Raw genomic sequence first — 20,768 nt, 5'->3', positions numbered from 1 at the left:
TTATCTATTTTTCATTTACACATTTTTCATTAATCTCTTTATCTATTTACCCATTTTTCATTAATCTATCTTTTATTTTAACCACTGTTCAATTTCCTCTTTCTATTAACCTGATTTCCTATTTCCCGGTTTCATTAATCAATTTCTCTTATATCCCTTTTTTATTTACCAATTTTTCTTTTATCTGTTTTTCATTTACCATTTGTTTGAAAAAATTTTAATTTTCCCATTTTCCAATTTCCCTTATTCATTAAGTATTTCCTTATTTTTTAATTTATCACATTCTATTTTCCCCTCTTCGCTTCTGCTTCAATATGATAATGAGGGGCGGTGTCTTCAGGCTACAATGGCAGCCTATTGGTTGGTTAGATGCAACTGCAGCGCTCAGTCCCTGTGGACTTTCCCTCTGAAAAGCAGTCTAGAAATGGCGAACACAGAGGGTGCAGCACGTTCTGTATCGGTTCTTCTTAGGGAAGCTGCCGATCGAATAGATGAACTAGAACGCTGTAAGTTTAATATCCGACGTGTTTTATGGTCCTTTGAGTTTTGTTTAACTTTTACTTTTGAAAAAACAGCTTCAACTTCGACTGCTACTGAACAGCCACACAGAACATACATTTATTTATTTATTTAATTTTGGGTGAAATGGCTCTCCATAGATTGTCGCTAACCTGTGAGGTAATCCAGATTTTCCAGCAACTTCTTCTCTCTAGTAAAGTCGAGGGCAAACGTGTCAAACGTGTCTGTCAAATGGATCTCGGGAATCAGCACCTGGGTTGATGCTGTTGCCATGGAAACCCTAGGTTTACAAAGGAAAAAAATTAATTAACTTTTTTTGTTCCGTTTAAATAAAAATGACCAAAATTCAAAGCTTAGACCAATTGTTGCAAGTAAGAATAAGAAATAGAAATAAGTATATGTTTCTTAAATTAAGTGAATTTAGTGTTAATTGGAGCAGGTAAATAGAATATAGTTTTTGTAATCTTAAAATACGATAATTAGATAATATGCAACTGAAATAAGACAATGCAATTGTTTTCTTTTTTTATTTTAAATGCAAGTTGTCTTGTTCCATTGGAAAAGTGTCTCAATTATCTCCTCTATTTAAGAAGAAATGCATTTATTTTAAGAAGAAATTAATCAATGAGATTTCAATGTTTCAATGTGTATGAATCTAAATGAAAGTGATGAATCTTCCACACAAGTCCAATTTGTTAAAAAATGCCTAGTAACCTGTTGGACAGGTTAAAATAGTTCTTAGGTTTTGATCTGTATGATGAATACTTTGAAGTTGGATTTGGACTTGAACTGAAATCTAACTCAAAGGAAGATAATCCATATAGAGTAAGTCCAATGAGGTGATATGACTTCCCCTTTTATGACAAGGATGGAGACAAAAGAAGGTGAACATCATTTGACACAGACTCTCAATAGACCAGGACTTTTCTTGTGTGAAACAAAGTCTGTGATGTCAGTTTGCACATGAAGTAGCAGTCCAGGAAAAATTTCAGCTGAGGATGATCCAGCTTTGTAAAAAGATCTAAAGGATACATTATTCTGATATCATTCAACCCCATTTTTTCCTGGGTGGAAACCAATACTTGACTCACATAGATCTGCTCTCCTGTGCCGAATCAATTATTCAAATGCAGCAACAGAGTGTAAAATACGATTAGTCTCAATCCAACAAAAAAAATTACACTTGTCTCTTGAGAAAGTTTTTAAACTGCCTCGCTGCGTATGTGTTGTAAATGAGCAAGTTATTTAGAAGGAAATTTGTGTGGGCTGCTTGACCTTTCATTGATGCTTTTGGCAGTCTGTAGGAAGCGTGCGTGGTCCGTTTCTTTCAGGGTTTGATCGGCTTGTGTGATGAGCGCTGAGGACCTCTCGATGCACTGCTTACAGTTGGAAATCTGCTGGGCCAGCTTCCGTAGCCTTTGTGCCTGTACACACCAGAGAGATTGATAAGTAGATGGACCTTTTCAGGATAGATTTTTCAGGGAAAAATACATGAACATGGATGCTGAAAGGAGACAGAAGAAATGGCCTTGGCAAAATGGAGAGGTTGTGGATCAATTAAAACCTGCTTGGAGTTTATATGATTACAATGAGATTAATTTTAAAATTTGCACACACAAAAAAAAAACGTAAAAACTTAGAAGTTGTTCTCGATCATTCCATTTCATTATATATATAAATATTAAAGTTGGATAATAGATTTTTTTAAAACAAGGCTTAATTATTGGTTGAGTTGGAGTAGACTGCTGTTAATCTCATGCGATTGGTATGGAAGTAAACGCAGGCTATACGCTAAGCCGAAATAGATCCGCACCATACTTCTAGAAGAAGAAAAACTGGACTAAGACATCCACTCGCCTTGTCAGGCAAGTTAATGTGCTTATTGTTTTAAATTCAACACATTGATTGATTTGAGTGATTTGATTGTTTTTTTAGATTTGATGTTATGTCCATCCTGAGTGTGAAATTACAATAGTTTGAGTAAATTTTAGATCCAATTTTTTGCTTATGTAACCCACAATTAGTCAGAGACTTTTATTTTTTCAGGCCCACTTCCTGTATTGCCCAAAATAGTAGTGATGGGCAAGTGAAGCCTCATGAAGCAATGAAGCTTTCCAACGCAAAGTGTTGAAAAAAGTTCATTACTCGATGCTTCATTCATCACTCACTAGTGACATCTGCTGGTGAAACTGTAACAGCCTTGTTACTCAGTTGGATCATACTTCCAAATATTAGGAAATGCAATATTGTCACAAAGTTTTCATCAAACTCATGTTTAGTAAGAGGAGAATCCTATTTAATTGTCATGTTTTAATGATTAAAATGATTTGTAGCCAATCTAATCCTTGACCATCAGTGGTGGTGTTAGGTTTTCTTTTATGTCGTGGACTTATTAGACAATGAAGATGTGTTACTTTAATGTATTGAGAACTGAGTGACTGTTGCTGCAGACTCTGTGTACTTTGAGCTTGAAACTTGCTTCCTTAGAGACAGAATTTGTTTAAAATCATCTCTTCCTACGAGTTCTAGTTCTGATTCTTAATATTAAGTTACACATACAGTGTTTTAATTGTTTTTATTTAGGAATAGGACTTTTTTCACTGTTTCAGGTTGTGATTGTGATCTGTCATCTCATAATACTCCCACATATGAGAGGTTTTTCTCTTTTTTGACGGCTCCATTTCAACCACTGCTGATGAATACTGTTCTGCTGATACCAAACCACCTACTACAACCCACGAAGAAACAGGATTCATCGCGCTTTTATTTTGAAAACCGACACGCAAAATGAAGCAGTCACGTGACCAATGCAATGCGAGGCCTCGTTTGTTGCCAGTCACGTGGTTTTCAACAAGACAACACAGGCCTCGAAGCGGGGCTTCATTGACACGCCCCCTTATTACTCGGTACAAGCCTCGAAGCCTGGCTTCAGATAGCCCATCACTACAAAATAGTAAGCTTCTTCAAAGCCCCGCCTTAAGCATGCAGTTAAGGATCCTCACCTGTTGCCACTGTGATTTTGGCTTGCTGCTGGTGTCTTCTCCATGTGTTCATCTGAAACCTTTAACCCCATTGATTTGATTGCTGGGTGAGTTTATTTGATGCAATATTATATTTCCTTGTGGTATTTTTGCTCGATTGCTCTTTAGAGCGTTGTTTTATTAAAATCATTGACATTGTTTACCTGGACCATCGCTGGGATTCTGCCAGAGCTGATTGTGGCTAAGTACACCCCACTCTCTTTGAAAAGGTAACTTGCTTGCTGAATTTTGTGCATGTTTGACAAGTTTACCTTGATTCCGAAGCAGTATTTAAAAGATTGATCTGAACAGTGTAGCTACACTTAAGTTGATATTGCGCAGTATGTATATTAAATTTTTTTACTTTCGCTCCTCCTGCTTGAGTATTTGACAATTTGTTTTATTTTTTGATATTTTTGAAAGTGCATTTTACCTTTTACTTTAAATTAAGCTTGAAATGGGATACTTTTTGTTTTACTTTATTTAATTTATGCTTAATTTAACCTGATTGAAATGTTTAATTATTAGAAATATTTAATTCATTTGCATTAAGTATGCATAAATAAAATGCTTAAATATAATTGTTTTGCTTTATATTATATTTGCATTTAGTTGTTTTTGATAAAATTTAATGGATTTTTCTGATCTTTTAGGTCGGGTTTTTTTCCCCCCCCTTTTAGATCTAATCCTCATCTGGACCTGAAGATGGCGAACTAGCAATGGACTATGGACTTTATGATTTTGAAATTCATTTGTTTTGAGTCAATCCTCTTGTCTCATCGTGTTGCTGTAATTTTCTGTTTTATTCAATCACCTAATATACATCTACCAAACCTAAAAGCACTGCGTCCTGTTTATTTTTTCACACCTCAGGCTCCTTAAAAGGATACTCTTCTGATGCTATTTTGTTTGGTTTATGGCTTTTTTTTTTATCAGTTCAATTTAAGCAAAATTAGTGCATAAAAGCTGCCACTATGTTTTTCTGCTGGTATGTGGTTCTTTCAATGATAAGCTGTATAATAATCTGTTTTTATTGGATCGCAACGCATTATTGCACATGGGTTTTAAGCTCTTTTCAGAGAAACAGAATTTTTAGAAACTATTTGGAAAAACATTGCTATTCAATCTTTAAATTTTTTAAACTTAACTTTGAGGTTTCTGGAAATTTTCAAATGTCTTTTGATCTGTCAGTGAATTTCCTTTTCTCTTTGCACATAATTATGGGATTTCAGCTCTTGTAGTCTGCCATCCAGTTTCATTCCCTCGGCTTTTATAAGAGGCAGATTTAGGTCACTGGTTTTATTGAGGTCAATTGCCATTTCATCAGCAGTTTGGCTTGTAACAAAACTGTACACAACAGAAGTTGTATCCCAGGATTGATTGCAGATGACTTCTGGGTCTAGTTTGTGAAAAAATGCCAGGTTTTAAAGTCCAGTCCTTCTGATGCAGAGCTAAATGTTATGCATCCACATTAGATGGTAGAGAGAAAAAAATTCGGAGTCACTCCAAGACTCGTTACATGGAGCTTAAAATATCATCTCGGTTGAGAGTACAAGCAAACATCTCCTCCATATGCTGTGGGAGGTCTCTTTGGCCAGTCTGCCATCTCCCGTCTGTTCAGAAGGGTTTGTATCTCAGGCATCTGAATAGTTTGCCATCTGCTGGCAGTTAAAGGATTGTGTTAACATACAGTGCTGTTAAAAAGAAAAAAAAGTGTCTGCCCCTTTTGAAGTCTTCTGTTCATTGTCCTTCTTTTAACGTATCACCTAAACTGTTCGTACCTAATATTTTTATTTTTTTTTTTTGTACACGACAATGAAAAATAAAATCTGTTTTCAAAATATTCCAAAAACAAGTGGATGATGGCAATCTAAGCCAATCTGGCCCTATGAAGGAAAAAAACGTAGCATCCTCTCTCGTTAAGTAGTGAATTACCTTTCATTAAATTACATTTTCCTTGTTAAAAGAGCTTAATTTATAAGTAAAACCAAGCTCGATTATTACTATTATCGCAGATGATAATTATAGTACACAGTAAATAGAACCTTTCTGACACCTTTAAGATCTCAGGAAGCAACACACCTTTCAAACCTGGAAAGGGTTATTAAGATTTAAGGATGCAATCGAGCTAAATATAGCCATAATGCACATAAAGAAAACGATGGGGAACTTATCCAGGAGAGACTGGTCAACCAAAATTACCCAAAGAACGCATAATCAATTAAAAAAGGTGTGACAGTTTAACACAGAACAGTGTTTAAAGCACTACTGGCATCACTTCCCTTGGTTATATTCAGTGTTGAGGCTGACCTTAACCATTTTTGCACAGTATTATCATGCAAAACTGATATTCATGAAAGAGTTCCAAGGTCAAAACCACTGCTGACTAAAAATAGAAAGGGAGTGTTTGCAAAAAAAAAAAAGTCTTTATAATTCTAATTACTTTTGGTTAAATATTCCTATGATGGATTAGACAAAAGTAAAGCATGTTAGAAGTTTAATGAAATGTTTAAACAAAGAGTATTCTTGAAACAGGACACCATGCATGGAGTTTGAAGTACTTGGGGCTTCCTGGCTTGAGGTACTAGATGTACTAATACATTTGATGTATTATAGATTTCCTCTATCTGCCAGAAAAGCATTGAGAAGACTGTTTAGCATTAATGCACGACCTTAAGCCTATTCACACTTTTCTTTTGCAAAATGACTGATTTGCTGATTTAAAGCAGCAAATCTGGCCCAACTCTGAATAACTCAAAATCAAACTATGGTTTTGGAAATGCTGCATTAAACGCCCAAATTAAAGAAAATTCTATTAAAATGTTATATATTGATCTATTTAGGTTGTATCCAGTAGTTGTATTCCACAATTCATGTTGTACAAGATCAAAGCAAATCTATTAAAAAAAAAAAAAAAAAAAAACTTATAAACTCTCAAAAAGGGGAAGCATGGATATGCCTAGAAATATAAAATTTCTTCAATTCATCTATAATTATTTTTCGGAGATAATGTTTGAAACAAGCCACATCTAAAAGCCTTTTTATAACAAAACTGTACATTAAACAAAATTGCATTTTATATTTTGAACTCTTAGTTTAAGTTTGTTTTTAACATTTTTTGTTCATTTACAGGTCTTTCAGGATCCTTTTGAATATTTTGAAGACCTTAGTATCTAACTTGAACAAAATGCACATCTTGGATCTCTGTAATCAACTTCATTGAGCACTTTGACTGGTCCTGTATGAAATAATAAAACAATATCCAAAACAAAAGGTAATTCAATTCTGATTTAAATATGTTTCTCTGCAGTTTAAATGGCAGATAATACATTAACTAAGTTGGTAGATATTAACAAAGTTTTGTACAATGCTCATAATAGAGGATTGACTCCTTTTCATCATCAACAATCAGTAGGCTGCAAGTCTCAGAAGTTCAGAAACTTGACAGATACCCTTTACTATAGCTGGGGTGAATTAAACATACACTATATTGCCAAAAGTATTTGCTCACCTGCCTTGACTCACATATGAGCTTAAGTGACATCCCGTTCCTAATCCATAGGGTTCAATATGACGTCGGTCCACCCTTTGCAGCTAGAACAGCTTCAACTCTTCTGGGAAGGCTGTCCACAAGGTTTAGGAGTGTGTTTATGGGAATTTTTGACCATTCTTCCAGAAGCGCATTTGTGAGGTTGCACACTGATGTTGGACGAGAAGGCCTGGCTCTCAGTCTCCGCTCTAATTCATCCCAAAGGTGTTCTATCGGGTTGAGGTCAGGACTCTGTGCAGGCCAGTCAAGTTCATCCACACCAGACTCTGTCATCCATGTCTTTATGGACCTTGCTTTGTGCACTGGTGCACAGTCATGTTGGAAGAGGAAGGGGCCAGCTCCAAACTGTTCCCACAAAGTTGGGAGCATGGAATTGTCCAAAATGTCTTGGGATGCTGAAGCATTCAGAGTTCCTTTCACTGGAACTAAGGGGCCAAGCCCAGCTCCTGAAAAACAACCCCACACCATAATCCCCCCTCCAACAAACTTTACACTTGGCACAATGCAGTCAGACAAGTACCGTTCTCCTGGCAACCGCCAAACCCAGACCCGTCCATCAGATTGCCAGATGGAGAAGCGCGATTCGTCACTCCAGAGAACGCGTCTCCACTGCTCTAGAGTCCAGTGGCGGCGTGCTTTACACCACCGCATCCGACGCTTTGCATTGCACTTGGTGATGTATGGCTTGGATGCAGCTGCTCGACCATGGAAACCCATTCCATGAAGCTCTCTGCGCACTGTTCTTGAGCTAATCTGAAGGCCACATGAAGTTTGGAGGTCTGTAGTGATTGACTCTGCAGAAAGTTGGCGACCTCTTCGCACTATGCGCGTCAGCATCCGCTGACCCCGCTCCGTCAGTTTACGTGGCCTACCACTTCGTGGCTGAGTTGCTGTCGTTCCCAAACCCTTCCATTTTCTTATAATACAGCTGACAGTTGACTGTGGAATATTTAGGAGCGAGGAAATTTCACGACTGGATTTGTTGCACAGGTGGCATCCTATCACAGTTCCACGCTGGAATTCACTGAGCTCCTGAGAGCGACCCATTCTTTCACAAATGTTTGTAAAAACAGTCTGCATGCCTAGGTGCTTGAATTTATACACCTGTGGCCATGGAAGTGATTGGAACACCTGATTCCAATAATTTGGATGGGTGAGCAAATACTTTTGGCAATATAGTGTATGTCTGGACTTTGATTCATTTAAATGTTTTTTTGTTTGTTTTTTCTTCCCCCACTGCTTTGAGTTCTTCAAAATACTAGTTTATTTTAACCCCCCCCCCCCTTTTTTTTTTTTTACCTTACCTTCCCCTCTTTAATCTTGCTGCCAATGATCTGCCTCCTCTGCTGAATGATGTCAATTAAGACGTCGCACTCCTCCAAGAGCTTGCCCTCCTGGCGTGACGCATTAACCTGAAAATCAATTCACAGATGGGATCAAACTGAGAAAGATGGATGGGAGGAATACATAAAAATGTTTACACTGCGTGTGTGTTTTAAAAATTAAGTCTTTAGTTTTCTAATACATGCTGCAGAGAGAGAGGTTCTCATTTATACCAAAGATATATTAGGAAATCTGAAATCTTGTGCAGAGAACTGCTGAGTTTATCTTATAATGAATGTTAGTCCAATTTGAAAAGACCCAGGTTCAACCCAGGTCATCTTTTTTATTTAGATGAGAACTGCAAGTAAAGGTAAGCATTGTAAATCATGCAACTGTGTTATTTGTAGAAATAAATTGACTAATTTAAAGCATTTGAACTATTAATGTTTTCAAGTTATTATTCAAATTCTATTAATCAAACCAACTGCCATAATGATGTAATGTAATTGAATGATATCTAGCTATCTAATAGCACATATTCCATCTATAATGTAATGTAAAGATTAAAAATATAACTAGATGTTTCATTCAAAATTACCTTTAAATGAAAGGCTTAGATTATTTTCAGGATCTGAAAACTTAAATTAATCAAGGAGATATACAAGACTTGTTTAAAAAAAAAAAAAAAAGGGAATCCTCTATTTAAAATGACTCATTCAGGAAAAAAAAGTAGGAGCAGTAACTTTAAGCTGCTCAAACTGCTTAAAAAAGAAACAGTTTGCCAAACGAAGGAAAATAGTTAACAGGGTCATAATCTCTCAAATGTCACATTTTAAAAGTTTACTCAAATCCCCTGTGAGCCATATTTACATCCATTGAATATGGTAGGAAGGCATTAAGCAATTAGTGGATTTTCGTCCTAAAACCCAAATATAAATGCATGTATGTGTGAGGGTAGTGGTGGCCTAGTGGCATAGAGATGAAATCCTGAGGTTCTGAGTTTGAACCCCACTTCCATGGACTGCCACTCTGGGTCCTTGACCAAAGACCCTTAACCCCAGACTACTCATCGGGTGCCGCACAATGGTAGCCCACTGCTCCCCAAGGGGATGGATGAAATGCAGAGAGTTCATTTCGTTGCTTTAGACTTGTAACAGTGTAATGACATAAAAGCTGGAACAAAAGACACAAGAAGGACTAAGCAGCAAGAAATAATTTAAAAGTTGTTGTATAAAACCAAAATATAAATACAGATGTGTCTAAGAATAATTTGAATATTTTGTATAATCACTAGCTTTCATCCAAACCCCTAGAGAATTATTCTTGAAATTACACTGTGTAGAAAATTCTCTATTAGGTTCTGAAATCAATAATGAGAAACTGTCAACTTTTTCTAAGTTGTTTTAATTCTTTCGCAGTAGGTATACCTGTAAGTGAAAAGTCACTGAATGCCCAAGGGTTCGGTGGATGATGTATGTTGTTATGGGCCTGTTTATCTTCCAAAGGCACCTTGTTAAAGTACATTGCATGAAAAAACATTCACCAGACACAAAAATAAACCTTCTGTGACTGTTTAAGGGGGAACACCTAAATCTTAGAGAAACTCTATTAAGAACGAGGACATTACCCGATGTAGAGTGGAAAAAGATCTATCTCTTTGTATGCTTAAACAATGTGTTTTTTCAACTACTGGATTTATCTTCTATATATATATTTTTTTTTACAGCTTCTTGTAACTGCATGTTTCAACTTATATTATTAATTATTATTTTTTTGCTTGAAGAATTCTGTCTGTAAAATCAGGCTATTCTAAGGCCCTCTTCAACAATTCATAACCCAATTCAAGCTAGGGGTGGTCAGGTCTTGCCAAAATGTTAAACATACTTGCACTCAGAAGAAAACTGCAAATAAATCAACAGATTACTTGAAACCCCAATTTGGAAATTACATAAATATTCTGGCCAAGATGGTGTTTTTAAAATGCCAAAATACATGGTCAAATTTAAAAAGGGGTCATGTTTGTTCAATTATATTACTAGTTGTATTGATCCTGTTTTTCAGACTGTGGATCAACAGGTTCTTAACCCCCCCATGTAAAAAAGTTCAGATATTAAGATGCTCATCATGTTTTTATCTGGCATGATATTATGGACTGATATGATATATACATATTATATCACTCTGATAAAGAGCTGGTAGAGCTATATTTCAAAAAAAGTCGGTGTCATCAGGTTAGGACCAATCGGATAACTACGGATGTGACACAAAACTTCAATAAATTTTTTTTCTTTCTTTTCTTACTAAACTAAGCCAAACATCTAAGTAAAAAGGAGAGCTGGGCAATTAATTTCATTTGCAATATAAGCACAATTTAACAAATTACAATCCTAAAATTGAAGAGAATCTAAATTTCAATCACACTATACTTTAAATTTCCCACTTTAGCCCTCTAGTTGAATGTGAAACTCTTAAAGTGGGTTTGTCGCCACACAGAAAGCTAGAGAGAGTTGCAGCTAGCATGCAGATCCATGCATGCAAGCAGAAGGAAGCACTTTTTCACACAAATGTTACAGTAAAATTCTGCAACAATGGGCTCTGGGTAAGCAAGATTTAAAAAAAACTGAAAAATCTTCACGCTTGGGGTTAGTGGAATAGAAAATCGAAGCAAAATCGTAATGTTGGTTAAAAATAATGGCATTTATGATTTTTGGCAAAATCGTTCAGGCCTAGTAAAGAGAATCAAAATCCTTTTCTCACTCAATCTATATATTTCCAGGATTGTGTTGCCAATCGCAACAATTTGCTACCTGGAAAAAAATCTCTCCTAAAAGGCAATGCCTAAACAGCCTCTTTTGCAGCGCTGCTCATTGGTTCTTTTCAAACCAATGTGAAGCTTTGCACTCTGTGAAACACTTGCACCTATGTCAACTCTGGAAAATCTGTCTTTGTGCACACTTAGTATAGTTATTATTTTATGTTAAAAAACCAGTTAAGTGCATCAAAAGCATTATTTTTATATTACAATATAATATTAATTCATAAAAGTCTACATATTTTGATGAATTAATAAATTGTGGTCAAATTATTGATGGTTCGCTCTTTGATAATCGATCAAGCTTGAAAATTTCATATTCCATTAATTCAAAGTACTTTAAAACTCAAAGGAGGCTATTTTGTAGCTTGTAATATCTCAACACTCAAATGTGACCAAAGTCTTCATGTCTGGAATAGATGTGAAGCAGCTAATTCCTGTGGAAAAAGCCCTGCGGAGGACATAGTCAGTGTGACAAATTGTCAGCTGTAAGAACTATTAAGTGATTCACTAACATGTGCAATGTCTTCAGTAAACAAATCCTGGAACGTGTCTAGTTTTAAAATTAGTCTTTTTCTATAGTACCTTATAAAGCTTTTAAGCCCCTTTCATGTTTTTTAACTCTCATTTCATCACCACAAACTTGACTTTGTTTTCCTTTGATTTTAAACAAAAGCAACAATAACTGGAGAACTAATTAAAAAAGGAAGGGGAAAAATGCATGCTTTTTAATCTCTTTCACATACTGAGTGAAGGCAGATAAACCTCCATCCTAGTTTGCATTCATTTTTAGCCCCCTGTATTTTTTCACTCCAGTGCTTCCAATTCATATTAATAGTTAGCATGGGTCTCTTGGTTGCTTCTCTTGATACTCTCTTTGTTAAGGATGTCTGTTTAATTGGATAGAAATATAGGTTTGTTGTGGTAAATGATGACTCAAAGCGACTGGAAGCAGGTAAAATCTTAAGTGTTGCTTGGAAAAATTTAAAATAAAAGTAAAAATAAACTATGGTAACCAAAAAAAGACATTTAGCAGAACTGATTGCAACAAACCGTAGAGGGAAGTGTGATTGAGAATCACCAGAAATCTAGTAAGCAGAAGAAGAAAATGGTGATCTATACTGATGATCTAGGTAAATTTCAGAAACATATTCAAAGAGATTAACAAGAGTTCAATTCAGTTCTATTTAGTTTATCTATATAGCGCCAATTCACAGCACATGTCATCTCAAGGCACTTTACAGAGACAATTCGACCAAATCATAGTGAAATTCAAAATTCAAAAATCAAAATCAAATTGATTTAAAGTAAAACCAGTTAAATGCATCAAATTATTGATTCAATAGCAATCCCTCACACCAAGCATGCTTGTAGCGACAGTGAAGAGGAAAAACTCCCTTTTAACAGGAAGAAACCTCGAGCAGAACCAGGCTTAGTGTGAGCAGCTATCTGACGAGGCCGACTGGGGTTCAAGGAGACAGAAGCAGAGATACAGAAAGAATCAGAGAATTAAATCTTTCAACTCTTGATGAACAGCTGGTTTAAACTGGGAAAATAAATGTGTATTTTGTTTTTATTATTTATTATTTCTAATTGCAACAACCTGCAATGTATTTTATGCAGTGGTAACAAAAAACAGAGGTGGGTAGTAACCAGAGCATGTGAGCGGGATTATGTAATTATAAAAGTAATATCAGATAGTTTTAGTTACTCTACACTTGAGTTGTCATTTAGCTTCTTTTGTCTTCCAAAATTTGTGGGATGTTCACTTTTTTTTTGTTTAAGTAAAAAAAATAAAGTTAAAGTATTAAGTGGTGTTAGTGTTACTTGATTAAACTTTTTGGGTACACATTTAAGGAAGGTTAATATTATAGTAATTTCTACCCGATAAGTCACAAAGTTGAACCTCTTATAACTAAATTGCATCAAGTCATATTCTTAGTTATTGTGACTGAAACTTTATTTCGATCCAAATACTAATACTTATTTGCATCCACCTTTTGATAAATTAATGTGTATTTCTTTAACTGTATAAAAATACTAACGTATTATGAAACATGGTAACCGAATGCATTTTTGCGTGTTTCATCTTTTATTCTACCGCATTATAAAAATTGAAAACTTTTTAGTGGCTTTTCTGATTAAATGTGCATTTATTAAACTCTTCTAGGTTAATTGTGTGTATTTTCCCTGTGCAACCCTAATCAGTGTCCTCATTTTAAAGATGTAATGAGTGGCTTAGAATAAGTGGATTGGCATTGTTTTGTTACATAAAAAAAAAAAAAAAAAAAAAAAAAAAAAACAAGATGAAAAGGTTCCCACATCTTAAGCTACTGGAATTAAAATATGTACGTGCAGCTGAGTTGGTAGGAGAAACAGGATGTGAGACTGCAAGATATTAAAGATGCATCTTTGCAGCCAGTTTTATGGATAATCTTATCTGAAATATCTAAAGAGCTTGTTAGTAGCACGCAATTAGAGTCTCCTCTTCAGAACCACATAATTATTTTGGTGTTTATGTCAGATTTATGTTCCTCTTTTTGCAGTTATGTCACACCTCATCACTAGACATTATGCCATCTCATTAATGTTTCAGTTATCAGAGACTGTGTTCTAAAAGCAGGTTACAAAATTAAAGCGGATCAATAAATGATGAGTTATAACTTGTTCTTCCTGCAAACTAACCCCATAAATGATTCATCCCTGTAGGTGCAAATAACTTTGTTTTTCTTGCAAGAACATGGAAGAATAGATACCAGTGCATATGCAAACTATACTAAATATTTGCTGCACTTAGACACTAAGGGGCTAAAATTTTCCCTTTGTGATCGTAAAAGACAAAACATGAATCACTTTTCTATTCTGTGCTTAAGGCTTCAAATTCCCCTTCTTGCATAAATCTGCACCTTAACATGCATGCAAAAGACGCACAACAATAATTTAATCTTCAGAAAATATTGCAAACGGCTTAATCCTTTACTTTCCTCTACTTTGCAAAGGTCTTGGCAGCCTGCAAAGCTGCTCTCCATATTTTCTAAAACCCTGTGGCATTGCTTTATTTAAAGCGTCTTAGCGGTGCGACGTAATGCGAACGGGCAGGCTTGGCACAGAATTGCTTTCAAATGAGGCTGAATGCATGCAAACATCTTCGCAAATATGTTAACCCAGTGATAAATATGATAAACCCAACCAAATGACAGCAATGATGGAAATGGTAAATCTGCTTAAGTACTGTTTTTATAAATCGTGGGCATAAAACATGTTAATGTGATCATTTGACTTTTTTTTTCCTATGAAATTCCCATGAGAAATGTTAATAAAGGAAAACAATCATTGTGCAACAATTTTAAAAATAAGACCCAAACCATGAAAACAGAGGAATTTCATGCTAAAAATACACATATTTTTATTGCATCTATGGCATTGCAGAACTTTGTGACAATTTCTTGCCTTGACGATTATGTTCAAAATAAATTTTAAATCAAAAAGCAAGTTAAAGGAAGCATCAATCTATCTGCTATTTCAAGGTCTATATTAAGATTTGGCTTAATGAATACATAAGTTATAAAATGTTGTACAATAAATGTGGGGAATTATGGATAAACTACCTTTCGGATGATTATTTAGTTGAGTGTTGACCCCATAGGGCTGAGACTCACCTCAACATGCTGACAAGTCTGGATCAGTTTCCCCATAAGCGACTCTAGTTCGTTGTTCCTCTTAATCAAGTTGCTCAGGTTTGAGTCGAGGGCTTGCTGTTGTGTTAAACAGTAAAAGATGCCAAAAATGAATAGAAATGTCACAGTAAAGAGAATAGAAATGGAGCAAAGCTTTAGACACAGCAACAATTGCACTTCATGAGAAAACAATAAAAGGAACCTTCCAGAAAAATAAATGACTAGAAAATTTTGAACATCTTATAAACCCAGCAAATCTTGGTAAAGTTTCGGAGGTGGCATACCTCGGAACGTGAGTTGTACCCCTCATCCCTGCAGTTCCTCCTCATCCTGCCCTGTCCGAAGCCTCAGACAGCAGATCCTACTTCTAGCAGTGAATGTGACTGGGACAGTCACTCCACTGAGCACCAAGCCATGCGCAAACCCAGCCAAGCGATAAATCAGGGCTTCAAAAAGCTTTCCCTATGAGAGTGCACAGCAGTGCTTCCGGCAAACGAAGCGACAAACAGGTGACACCGCATCAGGGGCACCCCACTGCTCCTCCTTTCACTTATTCTCCTCTCTGTCCTCCTTTTACCCAGCCTTCTATAGTTGTTTATGGCTGTTTGTCAAACGCTAGAGCACAGGCTGCTTTATTTAATGCCATGTTTCACATAATCGCTAAATCAGCCGTGATTAAGGTCTCCTGGTGTGTCGTCACTTTTCTTCTAAAACCTAACATCCCTCATGATTTCAAAGCAGTCAATGCAACCAAAGACAACATTTCTGAGTTATAATTTTACAGTGTTTGCTTCATATTTTATATAACAGAACACCCTGAGCCACATTTGAAATAACGACGTTTTTTGTTCTCCAAAATAGTGCCTTTTTTTTTTTTTTGGCTTGTTTTAGGAAGTGTAATGTAGCGCCACAAGGGGCTTAATGGATGACCTTAATACGCAGATGGCACACAACAGTGACATAAGGGTCTGCTTTACCAGGAAAATCAGCCTGTTGTTATCGTCTGAGTAATGGAGAGGGGGGGTAAAGCTAACCTCTCGGAGGAAAATAGCGACAATAAGCCATACTTTGTACACTGATCTTCAAAAACCTTGAGAATACCTTTAGAATATAAACTCTAAGAAAAATGTAAAGAATTTTAAACTATTATGTGTTACCACCTTCAATTAGTTGTTTGTTCCATCCAGCCTGCCCCATCAGTTTGACCACTTGTCAATCATCCTTTGGTGTAATCCTTAATGTCTCCCTCTTTATCAACCCATCCCTGGTTGATGCAATCAGTCTGTGCTAGATTGAGGAAAAGAACTGTCTTTGTTGCACTGTACAGTTAATCTGTGCTTAGTGTAGTAAAGTTCCAAAATGCAATTGGGCAGTGGACAAGGATTTGTTCCAATCGGAAGATGGATGGATGCAAAACTCCTTTACAGATGTAAACTAGTTTGGAAGTACCAAGATGTCATGCTCTATTAGCTGACTGAAATAACAAAAACAAAAAACCATCATATTTTAGTTTTTTACATTTTAGGCAAAATGACTATCAACACTTATAGGAGAAGAAGCAAACTGTCGACTGGCAAGCTAACATATTGCAAGTACAGTACTTTATTTAATCCCCTTAGTCTTCAGAGACTCCACATTTTTTTCATGGCTGAGATACATCAAGATGTTTGAAACTTCTAAAAACTTTGTATAAAGTTTTTGCAGATTTGTTTCTCTTGCACTGAAATCTAATGACAATGACTCCTATGAGGTTTTAGGAGTACAGTCAGATAGACATTATTTGAGCTTCACATGGTTATATGTCTTGTTGGAAGTGGTCAATAGAGGCTTTGTACACTGGCCAAAATCTGATAGAGATGATGAGCAACAATGATCTAGTAGTCTGTGGAGGTTAAATAGTGATCAGCTAGTACAAGAGGGCCAATTTATACCAAGAACGTATATAATATGTGCCCCACAGCACTATACCACCCCCAGCTAGAAGCACTGATAAGGAGGCAGGAAATGATTTCATCTTGTCTGACCCAATCATCTGTATGTTGCTGCAGGAATAATAACTACTCTGACCAGGGAATGCTTTTTCCAATATTTTATTGTTCAGTTTTGGTAACCCAGTGAGAACCTGGGGGTCTTGGGCTGCAACAGCTCATCTGCTTCAAGGGTTAATGCATTTTATGTTGAAAGGAGCAATGCCACATATTGGAGTTTGAATGATTTGTGCGGAACAGCTGTAACATGTTTGTAAGTGTTAACTTATAACATTAGGGCCGCAAAACAGGAGGGTTAAAACCAGGACAGCTAGAAGATGAGAATTCTCAGTGCAAGAGTGGGATGTTATGAACTTTGTTTCTTGAAGATGTTTTACTTTAAAACACTAAAAGTTTTTTTTTAGGTTCTTTATTTTTATTTTTTATTTTTTGCAAATTTGATCAAACAAAGATTCCTTAAACCTTATCACCCTGTTCAAACACAACTACTTTTCTGCTTGAACTAAAAACCCTGCTGCTTTGGCGCTGTATACTTCTGATATTATAGAAGGCTCTGTTTCTCACATTAAATTGTCACTCCAACAGATGTTATGGATAAACTTAAGTATCATTTTGGAATGTTTATTTGTTCTATCCATCCCTAATTACAATCCTAATATTATATGATTAATATAGGTAGTTATATGATGAGTCACACTGAGAATTTAAAGAAGCAATCAAGCACTTTCATGCTTCAAAAAAACATTGAAAATCCAATGATTTCCTCTTCGCTTTATTCAACATTTTCAACACCATCACAAATACGAGTTAAACAAACCACTGCAAGTTAAAAGCACTTTCTGAAATAATAATGAGGTTGATGGGCACAAAAGAGGCATTTAACACTTCTTGAAATGCTTGTTTTTTCACCTTGGACGCTACAAGAAGCTTCTAGTGTGATAACACAATCGACCATTACTAAGAAGAACAGTTTTCACCCTGTCAAGAGTGACTCACTTTATGGCAGCATTAGTTTGAAATTCAGTGACAGTCTTTCAGGTAAAGCTATTCATTTCTGACAGATTCCCAAGATTTATTTAAAGGTACATAGTCACCTTATTTGAATTTATATGCCAGTAACTTATTCCGGTTGTGGACATTGTTATAACAAATGATGGCATCCTGCTGGCTTATATATTTTTATCTTTAAAGCTTTGTTTTTGCTTTTTTTCTCTGTATATTTACATTAAGATTTTAAGACGGGGTTGTGTCACTGTACATGCGTACTGTTGATCAACAAGCAAAAGCAATGGAGGCAATGCAAGAATCGAAATAACAGCAAAGTTGCAAAAAGCGGGGAAAAGAACTATCATATAACACTATCAGGACTTGGAGTATATAGCCTTATTTTGGTACAATCCTATAATGTGACAATGTTGCTTTTGAAAAAGGGGTCTCAAACTCAAGTCATTAACAGCGGGTGTCGTGCATCTTTCAGTTGTGACTGTCTCAACATACTTGACTCCAGCATGAGCTCAGTAGCAGAGTTTCACATCTGGTAGTGAGCTACCGTATTTTCACGACTATAAGGCGCACATAAACGTCTTTTTTTTTTCCTCAAAATGTGCGGTGCGCCCTTTGGTGCGGTACACTATGTGTGTTGCAACTGCGACTTTTGAGACCACCTCATTGAGGAGATGATGAAAGAGTGGCTGAATGTAAGGAGACCAGGTGTTTTTTTTTTTCCACTCATCACCACACCATCGCTGTTAATCTGACTCCATGCGTGCCCATCTCACAGCTGATGTGAAAAACATGGTGAAACAAATTAATGCTGTGCTCGCTGTGAACCGGACGCAGCAGGTGCAGCAGAAGCAGCGAGTTTACATGCAAAGTCAACGGTTGACGAGCGTATAGACGCAGCAAAAGGTCCCGCAGCGCAGCAGGTGCAGCAGAAGCAGAGAGTTTACATGCAAAGTCAAAGGTTGACGAGCGTATAGACGCAGCAAAAGGTCCCGCAGCGCGTTTTGAGCAGCAGGCGCAGCGAGTCGGGAGCGCGCCGCCAACGCGCTGCTGCTGCTCGAGATGGAAAAAATTGAAGTTTTGCTGCTGGAAGCGCCGCATCAACGAATCAGAGAAGCTGATCTGGGAGCTGACAGCGAGACAGACACAGCGCTCTGATGACATATTATATTAACGCAAATGAAAAAGGCTGGATGGATGAGGAGATGATGAAAGCGTGGCTGAGGCAGGTGTATGTGAGGAGACCAGGTGGTTTTTTTCCACGCATCACCATCGCTTTTAATATGTGACTCCATGCGTGCCCATCTCACAGCTGATGTGAAAAACATGGTGAAAAAAAATAAACGCTGTGCTCGCCGTTATCTCGGGGTCTGACAAAGGAACTTCCACCGCTCGACATCGGTGTGAAGCGGCCGTTCAAAGTAAGGCTGCGAGTGGCGTGGGAGCGATGGATGACAGACTGAGACCACAGTTTCACGATAAGTGGAAGGCAGCGCCGGGCAAGTTACGCCACCTTTAGCGGATGGATTGTTGATGCTGGGACTAACGTGTCTGCTGGCACTGTTGTTCAAGCTTTCGCAAAAGCCGGCATTATTTCTGAGGAGCCGCGCTGCACGGAAAGTGACTCTGTGTGTATATATCATGTAAAACTGTAACTAGAGCGTGTAACAAAAGTAATTTCCCTCTGGGATTATTAAAGTATTTCTGATTCTGATTCTGACAGCGAAGAAGGGGAAATTGGCATGTCTGATTTAGCGCAGCTGTTTAATTCAGAAACAGAGGATGAGGACTTTGATGGGTTCGATTAATACTTTGTAATAAATACATGAATAAAGCACAAACATACTCAGTTTTGCTCCGGCTCTATTTTTCTACCTGAAAACTTAATTCAACAGCAGCCTCTGGGCCGGGTCTCCTCCTCTTCACCGCGGCGGCTGGCAGGTGTTTTTTCATCTAAATAATCTAAATCTTGCAGCTATATTTGCTGTGATCAGTGGGAATAAAGTAGTTTTAATATGTTTTTTAAGTGAGAAAGTCCACCTGAAAACTTAATAATTGCAGTCAGTTCATCCAGATTATCTATTTCTGTCGGAGGCGCTCAGACTCCCACATACCAGCGGTGCACCGACAGTAGAAATCCCTTCATCAGCAGCCTCTAGGCTGGGCAGCCTCCGGGTTCATGCAGTGGCTGGCAGGTGTTTTTCATCTAAATAATTTAAACTGCAGGCACCAGGATACCGGTAATAAAAGCGAACATATTCTGTCGGCAGGTTTCAGGATTTTAAGTTCATTTAGGAGTGATCACAGCGCTGTCATCTGCGATGTGTCTGTCTCACGGTCAGCTCCCAGGTTTGATTAATACTTTGTAATAAATACATGAATAAAGAACAGTCATACTCAGTTTTGCCCCCGCTGTATTTTTAAATATGCAGTAGAGCTATTTAAAGGTAGTAGAGGACATGTACCTGTATATAAAAAACGTGCCCTATAGTCCGGTGCGCCTTATGTGTGTGTTAAATACAGAAATGGCACACATAACTGAGACTGCGCCTTTTAGTACGGTGCGCCTTATGGTCGTGAAAATACGGTAATTTAGCCATTTGATGCACATGTGTAGGAAGGGACAACTTTACAAGTTGCAGGATACCGGCCTTCAAGGATTTAAGTATAACACCCCTGCTTTAAAGAACACGTTTTTCTTGTACGGGCAACCTGCAATAAAAAATAAACAAACAGTATTTTGTTTAACTTCCCTTTAAAATGCCAAACTGTTGCTGCAAGTTTTACAGAGAATGTGGTTTCTTAAGAAACATTTGAAACCTAACATTTGTTACAAAGGCTGAGGCATCCCTATCTTTTATCCTCGAGGTTTTTGCT

General features: G+C 36.9%; 1 protein-coding gene across 2 annotated transcripts in view; it reads right to left on the bottom strand.

Annotated features, from left to right (window-relative positions):
• The window catches only part of LOC119784483 (E3 ubiquitin-protein ligase Midline-1-like), an 86,838-nt gene that overhangs the window by 7,829 nt on the left and 58,241 nt on the right, over nucleotides 1-20,768 (bottom strand). For both annotated transcript variants that reach the window (XM_038286660.1, XM_038286580.1), the window contains exons 3-6: nucleotides 14,884-14,979; nucleotides 8,394-8,501; nucleotides 1,795-1,943; nucleotides 672-799 (exon numbers count right to left, since the gene is read on the bottom strand). In XM_038286660.1, the coding sequence (XP_038142588.1) occupies nucleotides 672-799; nucleotides 1,795-1,943; nucleotides 8,394-8,501; nucleotides 14,884-14,979 (481 nt within the window). The remainder of the gene's footprint in view (nucleotides 1-671; nucleotides 800-1,794; nucleotides 1,944-8,393; nucleotides 8,502-14,883; nucleotides 14,980-20,768) is intronic.

This window comes from Cyprinodon tularosa, unplaced genomic scaffold (genome assembly GCF_016077235.1).
Source record: "Cyprinodon tularosa strain WSP-4 unplaced genomic scaffold, ASM1607723v1 ctg1, whole genome shotgun sequence".
Lineage (NCBI taxonomy): Eukaryota > Metazoa > Chordata > Actinopteri > Cyprinodontiformes > Cyprinodontidae > Cyprinodon > Cyprinodon tularosa.
This window is presented reverse-complemented; position numbering and strand designations above follow the sequence as displayed.